The sequence below is a fragment of the Staurois parvus genome, unplaced genomic scaffold (genome assembly GCF_062004578.1).
Source record: "Staurois parvus isolate SC_StPar_1 unplaced genomic scaffold, SC_StPar_1.0 ptg000047l, whole genome shotgun sequence".
Lineage (NCBI taxonomy): Eukaryota > Metazoa > Chordata > Amphibia > Anura > Ranidae > Staurois > Staurois parvus.
The window spans coordinates 1,429,610-1,445,418 of record NW_028317843.1 but is presented as its reverse complement, the minus strand read 5'-3'; the positions used below and the strand labels follow the sequence as shown (position 1 = coordinate 1,445,418).

The following is a 15,809-nucleotide window of genomic DNA, read 5'->3' as shown; positions in this document are numbered from 1 at the left end:
TGTATGACTAGGAGGTCTGCCTATGGCAACCTGAGGCTACAGGAAACAGATTGAATAAGCAGAAGAGCGGCAGTGGAGGAGGACATGGCCTTGCGTATGGAGAGAGTGAAAAGCCTTGAGCAGACATTTTTTCTGAAGAGCACTCTAATCTTATGGAACATCTCCCATGCTTGCCAATTCTTCCTTCCCCTCTCTGCCACTGTGCATTCCTATTTATCATTGCCACACCACTGATCATAGGAAGGTGGAAAAGAAGAAACTACAGTTTCCATACTAGCTCTTGCAGTTTTCTTTTACAGGGCAACTCTGGTCCCTCTCCCAAAAAGATGCAGACACCCAGAAAGAAGCCAGCTTACCATGCCTAAACTATCCACAGCCACAGGTTTGCTTTAAACTTAGTAACAGAGAATGATGTAAGAATTTTTAATGAATTATAATGTTAATTGTAATATAATGATAGTCATAATATTATAAATTGTAATATTAATTATAATGCACAATAACATTTTATACATTTATATTAAATTACATGAGAATAAATGAGATCAATAGGGGAAAACTGAATTGCATTACCAGGGGAGATATGTTAATTAGTATTTTTTCAGTATGCAAATTATAGAAAAAGCTGACAACCAATAAACTAAATCACTGGACAAGGGATGTCTTGGGTTAGCTAATCAGTAGTCTAATTAGTAATGCAGTAACCAATGTTGGTCATACGTGGATTTATCCTTTGGCTGACTCTGTTTTTTTATGCGCTGTGTAAATGAGCATGAAAGCTTGGAAAGAATCTAAAGCTCATTCTGAATGCACCTTGCAGAACATCACCAAGCTAAGTTATTGACTAAGTACAAAGAAACTTTCCTTCATAATAAAGACTCTAACCAGTTGTTGTGGTCACCAGTCTGATCGGTTCTTCTCCGCATAAACTCTTCTGTACAGTGCGATGAAATATTGTGAAACTGCAAATTTCACTAGAATTGTGTGATTTGTTTAGTTACAAATCAAAATTCGAAACACAATGTTCTTTATTTGGAGATTCGGATGTATAAGAATCTCTAAATCACAATAGTAATAAATTTCAACGAATCCAAAATAAATTATAACAAAACAACAAAGTCATTCGTATTCATTAGTTTCATTTGGATGACACGATGCAATAGTTTGGACCTTTTGTTAATGTTTGAAGCTTCCCAAAAAAGTAACAACGTAACAAATGATCCAAATTAATTTGGATCCATTTTGTTTTTATTTTGCAATAACATTTTTCATTACCAGAAAAAATGCACTACATATGAAATGGAAACATATTTCAATAAATACAGTAAGTTATAAAAATGAAATAGAATAATGATTCCTATTTATTGTGTTGGGGTTGGATGAATGTGGATCCATTAGAATCTCTGAATCATAACATACCAAATGAATCCAAAATTAATTTTGTCCCATTCGTTACTTTTGTTACTGCAGTCAATATCATCCAACCGGTAATTCCATTTCTCTTTTTGGGAATGACTCAGAGTGAATAAGTAATTTCCCAAAATAATGAATTAACGCGTTAAAAGGAATATAGCCATTCTTCCAAAATAACTTCCAAAAATACAAATCAATATGGAACAACGAATAGACAAAACTAATCTGAATATATGTAATAAATCTGAATATACAAAACTAATCTGAATATATAAAACAAATTCTGAAATAAAATCATTCTAACGCAATAAATATGACAAAACTAATGATTAACTTAACTTAACAAATGAATCAAAAACAAATGTTTATCGTCATGCAGATCTCCAAATGTCACTCCCAGTGGTGTGAGGAAAACAATGAGAGGCAGAAAAAGAGGATGGATCCCTAGCAGTTGCTTGCAGGAAATAAAGAGTAGTAGGTCTCTAAACAAACGTTATCAGTGATTTGTCATGTTTGATCTATCAGACAACCAGTAACATAGATATTTTCCTGAATCAAAACTCTGGGAAAAAAAAAATGACAGTTTACCACCACACTCACTTCTAGCCATTCATTTCTTTAAAATAAAAAAGCTTCTAAGACTAACATTAGTTTACCTGAGTCCACTAACACTTGACCATCCACAGTGCTTCTTACATTAACATACACTGATGATCGCAATCTGCTACCCATGCAGCTGACCAGTCTTGTTGTCACTCCCTTGCATTGTGACATCATCAAGAAACCCCTATGAGACCAGAGGACCCCTCTGGGGACCCTTTGATGTATGATGCATTATTTTGACAGCCAATGGAGTGGGTTTTGCACTTTAAGAGTTACAATCCCACACTACATACTGAAGGATTATGGCATGTTACATGACCATTGTTGCAGGTAATAGGGCTTTTGATTTATTTTTTTTCAGAAAAATATAAAGATTAACTAACTATAGATTAGCTAGAGGCCCTTCTCCCTAAAAACTGCGTTACTTATCTGCAATCAAATTTAATCTTGGTGTACAATGTCTGCGGCACATGCTTAGTATAATGTAAATTTCAGGTCCTTTTTTGGCAGCTGTAAGAAGCTGAGAATGGAGCTGGGTGCTGGACGATGTCACCTTAGCACACGGGCCTAGAAGATACAAGTACAAGAGCTACATCATCAGTGGCCATCCAATGACTGTGGTAAGAAGATGATGGATATTAAAGAACATAAGAAGATGGCAGCAGCCATAATGGGAGTGACAAAGGGGAGCATGGCCCTTGCATCACTTGTGAAAGCCAGACTTGGAGCTAAGTGTACAAGCATGTTGCACTTATTTGTAGAATATGGAAGGAGCTCAAGGAACCTAGAGTACATTTGATCCTACTTTAACAGGAATAAAACAAACCCTTAAATATGTCTTAAATTTAGCATCCATAGAATAGTCTATACTTAAAAAATGTATTGATTGTTTCAAGGTGGGTTGGAAAATCCTCTTGGTAATGTAAAAAAGTTAACTTTCAGATCAAAGGCATATCAAAAAATAAATCACATAAATATATCCCATATCATTTTCTGATTAGAATGATCTATGAAAGCTATCAACAGTATTTGTTTATTAGAGAATAAACAGGTGGTGCACACACCTAGTGCATTATCCAAGGTTTATTGAAAGGTAAAAACAAACTCACAGACGAAGCATGTATCTAAAAAGCATTTTCATAATGACGATGGCCACAACGGCAAGCAAGGTGTTCCAACTGTCAGTGCGGTCAAATGGCTGATGCATTTCGGGGACGAGTCCCTTTCCTCAGAGCTACTGACCAGCCTCTGGTGCAGATGTGTAGTGGATGGATTATGGGAGCCTTACTTGTGATGCCTGAGTGGGATTGTGTGGGAGTGTGGACCATTTCCCCATAAGTATTAAGCACACTCCCACACCATCCCACTCAGGCATCACAAGCAAGGCTCCCATCATCCATCCACTACACATCTGCACCAGAGGCTGGTCAGTAGCTCTGAGGAAAGGGACTCGTCCCCAAAACGCGTCAGAAATTTGACGGCACTGACAGTGGGAACACCTTGCTTGCTGTTGTGGCCATCGTCATTATGCAAATGCTTTTTAGATACATGCTTCGTCTGTGAGTATGTTTTTACCTTTCATACCTTTCAATAAACCTTGGATAATGCACTAGGTGTGTGTGCCACCTGTTTATTCTCTATCTAGTGGCTGATCTCCCCGTCTGAGGAGGGCTGCACCCCTGAAGCTTTTTCTTTGGTTGTCGCTGTCCTGGTTCCCTTGACTTCCCTTTTGGCTGTGCATTTCTTGAGGAGCTGGAGAGTACATACGATATCTAGTATTTGTTTATTGACTATTTCCAATCAGTTGATGTTATCGCTTCTGTAGGCATTGTTGAGGATTAGCCATTTCACATATTCATCATAAGGGTATAGAACTATATAAACAAACTACAATTACAGACAACACAAATAATTCAGATAGAGTCCATACATGTGTTCATGTATTTTATAACAATCATTTTTACTCACCAAACTCTTTGGGAACTGCAACGGAATACACGCAGTTGTGTCCAATACTGTAGTTTTTGGGATAGTTTGGTGATAATACGGTGCCTTCTGAGCCAGTAGAGCGACTTCCACATGGAGCTGAAATATAATAAGTTTTCATTTTAGAATACAAGTCTGAAAGTCTTCTCTGTAGCCACAAATGTATAGTATACATAGAGCAAATACAATTTAAATGTATTAGGTAGGATATGAACAGCTTTTTATAATAAGGAAAATAAAATTATGTAGCAAGTTTAAAAAATAAAACATGGTTAGATATTTTCACATTTTTCTTAAAAGAGTTGCAATGTTGATCCAAAAAAAATATGTTTTACATACACTATATTGCCAAAAGTATTGGAACACCTGCCTTTACATGCACATGAACTTGGCATTCCAGTCTTAGTCCATAGGGTTCAATATTGAGTTGGCCCACCTCTTGCAGCTATAACAGCTTAAACTCTTCTGGGAAGGCTGTCCACAAGGTTTAGGAGTGTGTCTATGGGAATGTTTAACCATTCATCCAGAAGCGCATTTGTGAGATCAGTCACTAATGTTGGATGAGAAGTCCTAGCTCACAGTCTCCACTCTAATTCATCCCAAAGGTGTTCTGTCAGGTTGAAGTCAGGACTCTGTACAGGTCAGTCAAGTTACTCCACCAAACTCATCCATATCTTTATGGACCTTGCTTTGTGCACTGGTGTGCAGTCATGTTAAAACAGGAAGGGCCATCTCCAAACTGTTCCCACAAAGTTGGCAGCATGAAATTGTCCAAAATGTCTAGGTATGCTCACACCTTAAGAGTTCCCTTCACGGGAACTAAGGGGCCAATCCCAACCCCTGAAAAACAACCCCACATCATAATCCCCCCCCCCACCAAACTTTACACTTGGCACAATGCAGTCATGCAAGTACCGTTCTCCTGACAACCACCAAACCCAGACACATCCATCAGATTTTCAGACAGAGAAGCGTGATTGGTCACTCCAGAGAACACTTCTCCAGTGCTCTAGAGTCCAGTGGCAAAGTTCTTTACACCACTGCATCCGGCGCTTTGCATTGCACTTGGTGATGTAAGGCTTGGATGCAGCTGCTCGGACATGGAAACCCATTCCATGGAGCTCTCTACACACTGTTGTTGCTGAAGGCTACATGAATATTAGAGGTCTTTGGCTATTGACTCTGCAGACAGTTGGCGACTTCTGCACACTGTGCACTTCAGTATGCGCTGACCCCGCTCTGTCATTTTACGTGGCCTACCATTTAGTGGCTGAATTGCTTCTGTTCTAGTTGCTTCCACTTTTTATAATACCACTAACAGTTGACCGTGGAACATTTAATAGCAAGGACTCTTCATGGATGGACTTTTTGCACAGGTGGCAACCTATCACGGTACCACACTTGAATTTGCTGAGCCCCTGAGAGTGACCCGTTCTTTCACAAATGTTTGTAGAAGCAGTATACATACCTAGGTGCTTTATTGTATACACCTGTGGCCATGGAGGTGATTGGAACACCTGAATCCAATGATTTGGAGGAGTGTCCCAATACTTTTTGCAATATAGTGTATATACTGTAAACACACGCGGGGTGAGAAGTAAGTTCATAGTATTGCTGGTAGTAACTTGTGGCATCTGTCTCATAATGAGATTTATCAGATGGTAAGACAAATGTCTAATGGACAGTTTGCTTTTAGTCCCATGCTTCTGAAGGGTCAGTTTACTTTTTGGTACATCCTTCTAAAAAGATAGTTGGTAGAAATTTTGGTACCCAAAATGTTACTGACAGAACATAGGGATAGAGATTTGACTGCATTGCCACCAAAGGATGCCACCATGGGGTTGATTTACTAAAGTACCTTGTCGGCAAACAGTTGCAGTTCCTTGCATGATCGACTTCTTTTGGACGGAGAAGAGATTTACTAAAGCACTCAGTCAACAAACAGTCACAATTCAAAGTTTACTATTGGTCACAAAATTTAGCGACCTTCTAAATGAGCTCACCTCTTTTAATTACATGATCTCAAGGAATTTCTACTTCCTATACATATGTTGAAAATTTTAAAGAATAACTGTTTTAAAATAATTTTTAATTTGTCTGTATAATGTGATATATATATAAAAAAAAAATATATATATATGTATATACATATATATATATATACAGTGAGGAACAGAAGTATTTGAACACCCTGCGATTTTGCAAGTTCTCCCACTTAGAAATCATGGAGGGATCTGAAATTCACATTTTAGGTGCATTCCCACTCTGAGAGACAGAATTTAAAAAAAAAAAATCAGGAAATCACATTGTACGATTTTTAAAAAATTTATTTGTCTTGCACTGCTGAACCTAAGTTTTTGAACACCTAAGAAACAGCAAGAATTCTGGCTCTCAAAGACCCGTTACTGTGCCTTTAAAAAGTCCACCTCTACTCCACTCATCAATCTAACTTAGTAGCACCTGTCTGAGCTTTTTAAAGACACCTGTCCACCCCACAGTCAGCCAGATGCCAACTACTACCATGGGCAAGACCAAAGAGCTGTCAAAAGACACCAGAGACAAAATTGTGGACCTCCACAAGGCTGGAAAGGGCTACGGGGCAATAGCCAAGCAGCTTGGTGAAAATAGATCAACTGTTGGAGCAATTGTTAGAAACTGGAAGAGGCTAAAGATGACTGTCAGTCTCCCTCGGACTGGGGCTCCATGCAAGACCTCACCTCGTGGGGTATCACTGATGATAAGAAAGGTGAGGAATCAGCCCAGAACTACAAGGGAGGAGCTGGTCAATGACATGAAGAGAGCTGGAACCACAGTTTCAAAGGTCACTGTCGGCAGAACACTACGAGTTTCCAAATGGTCAGTCCACCCCTGCACACCCCCCCCTTCACACAGCACATAGGAACAGACTGTGTGCTAGAGCTCTCTCTCCTGTCACCTTTATTTTTCTTGGTGTCAGGAAAACTTGTCAGAAGTGACTCATGCTGATAGCAGAGGACCGAGGCAGCAGCAGAGAGAAATGACATTTAGTATTCTAGATGGAGAAAGGTGCACACTGTAGAGGGATATGCATTGTTCATATTTCCTGTCTATGGTTTACAGCCACTTTAAAATAATAGTTGGTAATCATGCCATTAAGGCCCTCTCAGGCATTTCCTGTTAATGGGAGACAACACTCTGTCTCTGACATTTTACCCTTTCACTGGTGGCATTGAGAGAGACTAAAAAATGGTTATGCTGATGCATATTTAACAGCAATAGTCTACTGTTGTCATTTAAAAAACCTGCCCTAAGAAAAGGCATTCAGCCATTGGTGGAGTGCATACATATAGACAGAAGGGGATCCACAGCACTGGACTGTATTAAAGCATGAAAAAAGTTGAAAAGAGTATTTTATTAATAAAAAAAATTGTCAGGTTATTAACTCCTTAACACCCCATTCCAGGAACTCTTTCATTGGGATTTAATGCCCAGGAGGCAGAGTGACTGTGAATCGGTGAACAATGTGATTAACTTTCACAATAGTCACAGGACCTAGAGCCCAATCAAAAGCTGTCACTGAGATCTGTCAGTGACAGCGTATTCAGTGTGCTATGAGTGTGCTTTCAGTACACACCCTTGAGCTGCCATGGACACATATCTGCAACAGCTGGGTGATAAAGTTCACCCTTTTTGTTAAAACATACTGTATATGCATTATATGGTCAGCAAGAGGTTAAATACAGTGCTTTAGCAGAATAAATGTCACTAAGCTGGGTCTTATATCTACTTTTTATTATCAACAGGTTGAACAGAGGATCAGACAATTCTGCAAAGCAAGAAACTTCTATTGGCACAATGACATTTATCCAGAACTGTTCTAAATTCCTAAACTTCCAGTTACACCTCAGCGATGATAAATGTTATTTAGACTTAGGAGGAAAAGTCTTCACATTTAAAGGTATTAGTGTAACAAACTGAGCTACTTTTCTAAGTGACACATTTGGAGTGTACAGCAGTGAGATAAGTTAATTATAGCTTCAGATCTCCGTATGTCGCGTTACCTCTTGGGAAACATTTGCAGCAATTGAGTATTGTGGAGTTTATCGGCAAATTTGATTTTACTTCTGTGACTGTTTGTTTGCAAGAAGTTTATAACCAACAGACAATAATCTCACTGCTGCTACATTTTCTTTACAGTTAAATCTACTTTATTCTTTTGTTTCTATGCAAATTAAGTCACAAAGCTCAAAGCTGGAGGTGCTGAAAATGCCTTTAAATCAGTATTAATCCCAACAACAAAAATGTATTATATTGCAGCTTAACAATTCTCAGAAGTGATGGCTGCATTTGTTTTCTTTTTAAAAGCTTTTTTCCTTTATGTTCACATGATGATTTGGCCAGCAGATCTGTTTTTTCTTCCACTTTCTTTACCAGAGCAAGCTATCCAGCAAAAGTGGCAGCTGTAGGGTTGAAACAAATCATTTAACACTGACCGGAGTTCCTTAAATGGTCAACGTTTATATACAATATTTAAGGGAAACCTTTATCCCAAAGGAAAAAACAACAGAGATTTTTCTGTTCTCTCCACAGATTGACAACACTGTTGTTCAAATGTACCTCCGTTGCTCCTCCATCTAGAATGGAGACACCCTATGACAAGAAGTGTGTTACTTGCCAGTTCAATACAGAAAAAAAAGCCCAAAAGCAAATCAAATGCAGCCACCACATTTGAGAATTGATAAGCTGTTAAATATAAACTTTTTTGGGAGGGAGGGGGGAGGTTAACCCAGCTTTAATGTAATATTGATTAAATAAAAAAAATCTTAGTTGATAATATGCCAATATATCAGCAGGTGTTACAATATCCAAAGGCAGCAAAAATTATTGCTTGCTACATTTTACCATCCTTTAAACTAAAAGAGCTCCTGAACTTCAGGCACTTTCAGCCAGAACTGTGGCCAGGTTATTTACATTCAAATATTTAAATATTCTTAAACAAGCTTATTCTCACACAGACTTGAAAACAGTCCCTCCTTTGTAGCTGCTACTATTTTGGAGACATTCATTCTCAAAGTTCACAAGAGAAGCAGCGGAGTTACTCAAGTTGAGTCTTAGTTCCCTTTATTCTTCCTGTGCTTCTTCTTATTGTTTTCATTAGATATAAGTAGGGTGGAAGGCTACCAATCACTGCTGGGAGGGAGGAGCAGAATAGATAGAAAATAAAGGTGAAACTTTTTTTTGCTGTAAACTATTAGGCTTCTGTTAAGCTCTTATGAGTGTCTCTTTAGAAAAAATTGCCCCTTTGGCATCTTTTTTCACCTGATGTACCTAGTAGACAGTGGATTTTTGCAAACCTAGCTGACAAATAGAACTGGCTTGTGTTTGCTCTATCAGCAGAGAACAGCAAAGACCAAGCCAGAACTGGCTTACCTCCTGAGTTGGAATGTGTAAACTATGGTTTTATTGCATAGTCACAGATAATGCAGTCATTTACTATCTGTGTGAATACCATAAAGCCCAATTTTGGGCATCTCCCTATCATCCCTCCCTTTCACTCCCATCTAATCTATACTGCTAGGTGTTTAGATGTCCTTAGTAGCTAGGTCCCCATCCAGATCCCTTACTAATGTCATTTCTATCTTGGGACACTACTAGTTTAGTGCCAAATGTTACCCTAGCTGTCCGGTCCCTTTCACTCTTGGTCCAGCTTCAGATCTCTTCTGGATCCTAAGATGACCCCTCTGCTGCCTGGCCAATAAGAATGCTCACATCTCTCAAGCAGTTTCATGAACACCCAGTATCTGGTGATTATCTCCTAATAAATAAAAAATGTAACAAAAAAACTAGCTGGAAATAAGCAATGAGGAGAGGGATCCAGCACTAGATGATCATGTGCCTGCACCCTAAGGTAATTGAAAACAGTGATTGGAGAGCTTGTTTTAGATCTAGGAGTTGAGAGGTATGGTTAGGAGGTGAATTGTATTCCAAAGTTGGGCTTTCAGATGGGCCACCCAACCATTAATTAAATGTATGACCCAATAGTAACAACAAAATGGTTGGCCTATATTGGCAGTTACCACCATGTACATTTCTAGACAGGACAATGGGGAAAGTAGGTAAAGGTAAGAACTACAAATATCAGCTAGATATCCAGAGCTATAAGGCAACAAGAAACACATTTAAACAAAATTTGAAGTAAGGGAATAAAAGCTTAAGTAGAATAAACCCATAGAATCCAATGCCCCTAAATCCAATGCCCCAAAAACACTGTAAGGCAAGAAATGAACTACATGCCTGAGTATTATAGAGAGGGGGCCAGCAGCACCAGCTATTTTGTTAACAGATCCTAAACCTTGTGTGTGTACTGACTGATAGCCAACATAATTAGGAGATGTCAATTAACTAAAAGCAAGGACAGTGAGACCACACTTTTTTTTTCATACTTTTTAGTTTATATTACTTGTTTCATTAGTGTCATTTTTGCCCAATAAAGTCACTGGTTTTAAAGAGTAACTCCATTTTTGTTGAAAAAAACATTCCCTTCTGGATGATCTATGTACATTGAACGGATTTAAACAAACTGTTGCAGATTTCTAACATTTGTTATTCTGAAAGACCCTTTTGGGTGATTTCTGGGAAGCCTAGGGAGCTATTTAGGGGGGGATTTGAGGTAGAGTTTGCTGGGCTTTTGTAGTCATATGGAAATTAATTGACACCAAGATGATCTAAAACCCTGGTATGTAATTGATATTTTGTAAAAATGGGCCCATATACATACTTTGTTGTTAGAGCACCGAACCAAATGATCTTACACTTAAATGTTGTTGGTTTCTTTTCTCTCTTTAGTTTTATAACCGATTGGTGGTTTGTCAAAGCTGTTATGAGAAGGAGTCTGTTGCTGTTTCTCAGTGGACCTTCTATCTTATCTACCAAACTTACCTATGTATTGTGTACATGACTAGGGTTTGGAACTTCAGGGTTAGTATTCCGTAGCCTCTGTTTATGATATTGGGCTTATAATCTCAATTGATACTGGGATTACATCTGTGCTATATTTTATTGTTTGTAGGGCCCCTTATAGGGTATTCATTGAATGTGTTCAACTAGGATATGATGTATGAGAATTAATGAGAGTTACTTATTTCTTCTCCTATTTGGCTATTTATGGTAGTTATTATAGCTTATAGAAGGTGTCTTATAGCAGACATTTGTTTCTGTTGTCTTTAAAGATATGCAGCTGATGTATTAATTGCTCATCTGGCCTCTTTTCTATGTGGTCCAAATGAAAGGTGAGTGTTTATTTTCAAACCTGGATAACCATGTTTAGTAATGATATTTTACTTTTCTGAAGAGGATTCTCCTCCCACTGTATTCTAGATTGTTTTCTTTTTGATATAGTTCTATATATTCACATCTAATTGTACAGTATATTCATTCCTTATGCGATAGTAGACCCATGGGTACATAGACATATGGAATACTCTTCCCCCGGTTGATTGGTTCCCAACTGCCTCCCCACAACCCAGATAGATGTTATGACCCTCTTGCCCTCCTCTATACATGATTAGAGATGAGCGAATTATTCAAAAATTCGATTCGGCTGATTCGCCGAATTTGCGGGAGAAATTCGATTCGATGCGAATTTATTTGCCGCGAATTTAACTTATTAAAAGGGTTTCTAGGCTTCAGAGAGCCTTTATATTAGTGCAGAACACTGTACCTTTAATTTAAATGTCCTTGGAGTCTGCTGGGGAAGAGAAATAATACTGTCAGTCAGTATGACATGCAGATGAGTGCCGTCGATCTTAGAATCACCGCACACTTCACTCATTTGGGCAGTCACGGGGCACGACGAAGAAGAAGAAGAAGAAGAAGAAGAAGAAGAATGAAAAGAAGAAGAAGAAGAATGAAAAGAAGAAGAAGAAGAATGAAAAGAAGAATGAGAAGAAGAAGAAGAAGAATGAAAAGAAGAAGAAGAAGAATGAAAAGAAGAATGAGAAGTAGAATGAAAAGAAGAATGAAAAGAAGAATGAGAAGAATGAAAAGAAGAATGAAAAGAAGAAGAAGAAGAATGAAAAGAAGAATGAGAAGAAGAATGAAAAGAAGAATGAGAAGAATGAAAAGAAGAATGAAAAGAAGAAGAAGAAGAATGAAAAGAAGAAGAAGAAGAATGAAAAGAAGAATGAAAAGAAGAAGAAGAAGAATGAAAAGAAGAAGAAGAAGAATGAAAAGAAGAATGAGAAGAAGAATGAAAAGAAGAATGAAAAGAAGAATGAGAAGAATGAAAAGAAGAATGAAAAGAAGAAGAAGAATGAAAAGAAGAAGAAGAAGAATGAAAAGAAGAATGAAAAGAAGAAGAAGAAGAAGAATGAAAAGAAGAATGAAAAGAAAAAGAAGAAGAATGAAAAGAAGAAGAAGAAGAATGAAAAGAATAATGAAAAGAAGAAGAAGAAGAATGAAAAGAAGAATGAGAAGAAGAAGAAGAAGAATGAAAAGAAGAAGAAGAAGAATGAAAAGAAGAATGAAAAGAAGAAGAAGAAGAATGAAAAGAAGAAGAAGAAGAATGAAAAGAAGAATGAAAAGAAGAAGAAGAAGAAGAATGAAAAGAAGAATGAAAAGAAGAGGAAGAAGAAGAATGAAAAGAAGAAGAAGAAGAATGAAAAGAAGAATGAAAAGAAGAAGAAGAAGAATGAAAAGAAGAAGAAGAAGAATGAAAAGAAGAATGAAAAGAAGAAGAAGAAGAATGAAAAGAAGAAGAAGAAGAATGAAAAGAAGAATGAAAAGAAGAAGAAGAAGAATGAAAAGAAGAAGAATGAAAAGAAGAATGAAAAGAAGAAGAAGAAGAATGAAAAGAAGAAGAATGAAAAGAAGAAGAATGAAAAGAAGAATGAGAAGAAGAATGAAAAGAAGAATGAAAAGAAGAATGAAAAGAAGAATGAAAAGAAGAATGAGAAGAATGAAAAGAAGAATGAAAAGAAGAAGAAGAAGAATGAGAAGAAGAATGAAAAGAAGAATGAAAAGAAGAAGAAGAAGAATGAAAAGAAGAATGAAAAGAAGAAGAAGAATGAAAAGAAGAAGAATGAAAAGAAGAAGAAGAATGAAAAGAAGAGAAGAAGAATGAAAAGAAGAATGAAAAGAAGAAGAAGAAGAAGAAGAAGAAGAAGAAGAATGAAAAGAAGAATGAAAAGAAGAAGAAGAATGAAAAGAAGAAGAATGAAAAGAAGAAGAAGAATGAAAAGAAGAAGAATGAAAAGAAGAATGAAAAGAAGAAGAAGAAGAATGAAAAGAAGAAGAAGAATGAAAAGAAGAAGAAGAAGAATGAAAAGAAGAATGAAAAGAAGAAGAAGAAGAATGAAAAGAAGAAGAAGAAGAATGAAAAGAAGAATGAAAAGAAGAAGAAGAAGAATGAAAAGAAGAAGAAGAAGAATGAAGAGAAGGAGAAGAAGAATGAAAAGAAGAAGAAGAATGAAAAGAAGAAGAAGAAGAATGAAAAGAAGAAGAATGAAAAGAAGAATGAAAAAAAGAAGAAGAAGAATGAAAAGAAGAAGAAGAAGAATGAAAAGAAGAATGAAAAGAAGAAGAAGAAGAATGAAAAGAAGAAGAAGAAGAATGAAAAGAAGAATGAAAAGAAGAAGAAGAAGAAGAATGAAAAGAAGAAGAATTAAAGTACAGCAAAAAGTGTATCTGCAGAGAGCTCCGCTATTTCTGACAGTTCTCTGACAGTTCCTTCACATTTACAGCGGTTGAAACACTGTATCTATTTATTTCCGAATAAAAACATCTGTATCCTAAATGGAAAGAAATAGATACAATGTTTCAACCGCTGTAAATGAACTGTCAGAACTGTCAGAAATAGCGGAGCTCTCTGCAGTGACACTTTTGCCGGCTGATCGGGAAAAATTCGATTCGTGCACCCGAAGTTTGCTAAAATTCGGATTCGATGCGAATCGAATTTTTCCTGATATTCGAAACGAAATCCACTTCGCCAGGTTCGATTCGCTCATCTCTATACATGATGTTTTTGTAAGTATTAATAGTAGTTTTTGTTAGGGTTTTCGACTTTGACTGGTAAGAATGCCTTGATTTTGAAGGTTTATGTTTGAAGCAAATTTGCATATTTACCCATACATGTTTGTAATATCAGTCTTTAGAAACAAGAGTAATTATCTGTATAGAATAACTGTCATGTCATGGGTTTACTGTCAACACATGTTGCTGTGAGAAGACTGCTTCTTCAGAACCTTAAGTTTCCCTATAAGTACTATAACAGAAGTTTTTTTATTGTCAATATATATGTGATTGATATGGACTGTTGTTCCACTGAGATGGATATTGTGATAAAAAAATATTTTTTGTAAATAAACATTTATACTTTTTAAATTTGTAACTTTTTTCCTTATTACCGGTGAGCCACCCTTGATCACCCATTTATTCTTCTTTATTTGTACCTCAATTTTGAGATTGATGACTCCTTGGTAAATTTAATCAATCCTATAAATATAAGTGTGGTGCTAAAAGTGCAAAAAACAATCTGATATCATTGACTAAACATGACTGAAACCAAAAGTGACAACACTTGCAAATAAATAAAATAATATAAATAAGAAAACAAAGTGAAAAATTGTAAGTCCTAATGCCAAAAGAGAACTAAAAAATATCCTAAAGTGCAATGATGGATCTTCAATTGTTAGGTGATCAAACGTTATCCAAGTGAAACACTTATTACCCCACTCCTTCCTCATAGAAGGTTTAACAGATATGTTTGATCATCATATTATAGAGTGGTCAAAATGGGCACAAGAACAATCATATGGCAACCGCTCCAGCCTCCTCCATAACCTCCAATTATAGTTCAGATGGGGTTTACCCACTCCATATGGATCATCAGTGTATGCATTGTCAGGCATATGAGTAGCATGTGCATGGAATTAAAAAGCTTCCCATAGTGTAAAACAAAGTAAAAATATGTTTGAACCAAACAAATGCACTTACATGGATTAAAATCAATTACAGCGCTGTGTTATCTAAAAAGATCCACATGTTCCCACTTCAAAGATGGCCGTGAGCATGCATGTGTGCATGGTGACATGCATCCAAGCTCCACCCATCGCGTTTCATCACAAATTACATCATCAGGGATCAAATCTATCGATCATGTTTCACATTTTTATATATATATATATATATATATATATATATATATATATATTTATTTATTTATTTATTCTGAAGGAATAACTGTTTATTTGTCTGTGTCCATGTGCAGAGTGAATCTGTATGGGAGTGGTTTTCTAATTATCAATCACATGTTGCATCTGCAGGGCTCTAATGAGGAAAGGGGTAGGGTCTGCATCCCTTTAGACATGGTGTCCCTTTGCAAGTATCTCACCAAAAATAAAATTTTTGTTGCAGGGGATGCTCAAAATCTGATATGTATCTTTGTGCAGACTTCTGGGAAAATCAGTGAGCAACTCACTCAAGCAGGTAATGACATTTTCAGGGGGTGTCCTGTACACCATCTGTGTACAGAACGCCTTCAGATAGCCATATAGAATTGCATTTTACAGAAAATTACAGTGCTGCAGATTAAACAGGAAAGGTACATTTTACTTTTAGTTACAATATGACTTCTGTTGCAGTTGTATATGCATAGTATTATTATTAATAATAATTGTTTTGCTATATTTTTCCCTCAAAGGTGGAATTACACTGTAAATAAACTGTTATTTTATATGGAAAAAATAAATACACAAACACAACCACCATCCATATAGAAAGTCAGATACCTGACATTTATATATCTTAACTTTGCAGTCTGTTTCTCTCGT

General features: G+C 36.7%; 1 protein-coding gene across 1 annotated transcript in view; it reads right to left on the bottom strand.

Moving 5' to 3' along the window:
* Positions 1 to 15,809, bottom strand: part of CSMD3 (CUB and Sushi multiple domains 3) — a 1,455,553-nt gene that overhangs the window by 488,145 nt on the left and 951,599 nt on the right. Inside the window, exon 32 of the mRNA XM_089664334.1 lies at positions 3,985 to 4,101. Coding sequence (XP_089520460.1) covers positions 3,985 to 4,101 — 117 coding nt within the window. The remainder of the gene's footprint in view (positions 1 to 3,984; positions 4,102 to 15,809) is intronic.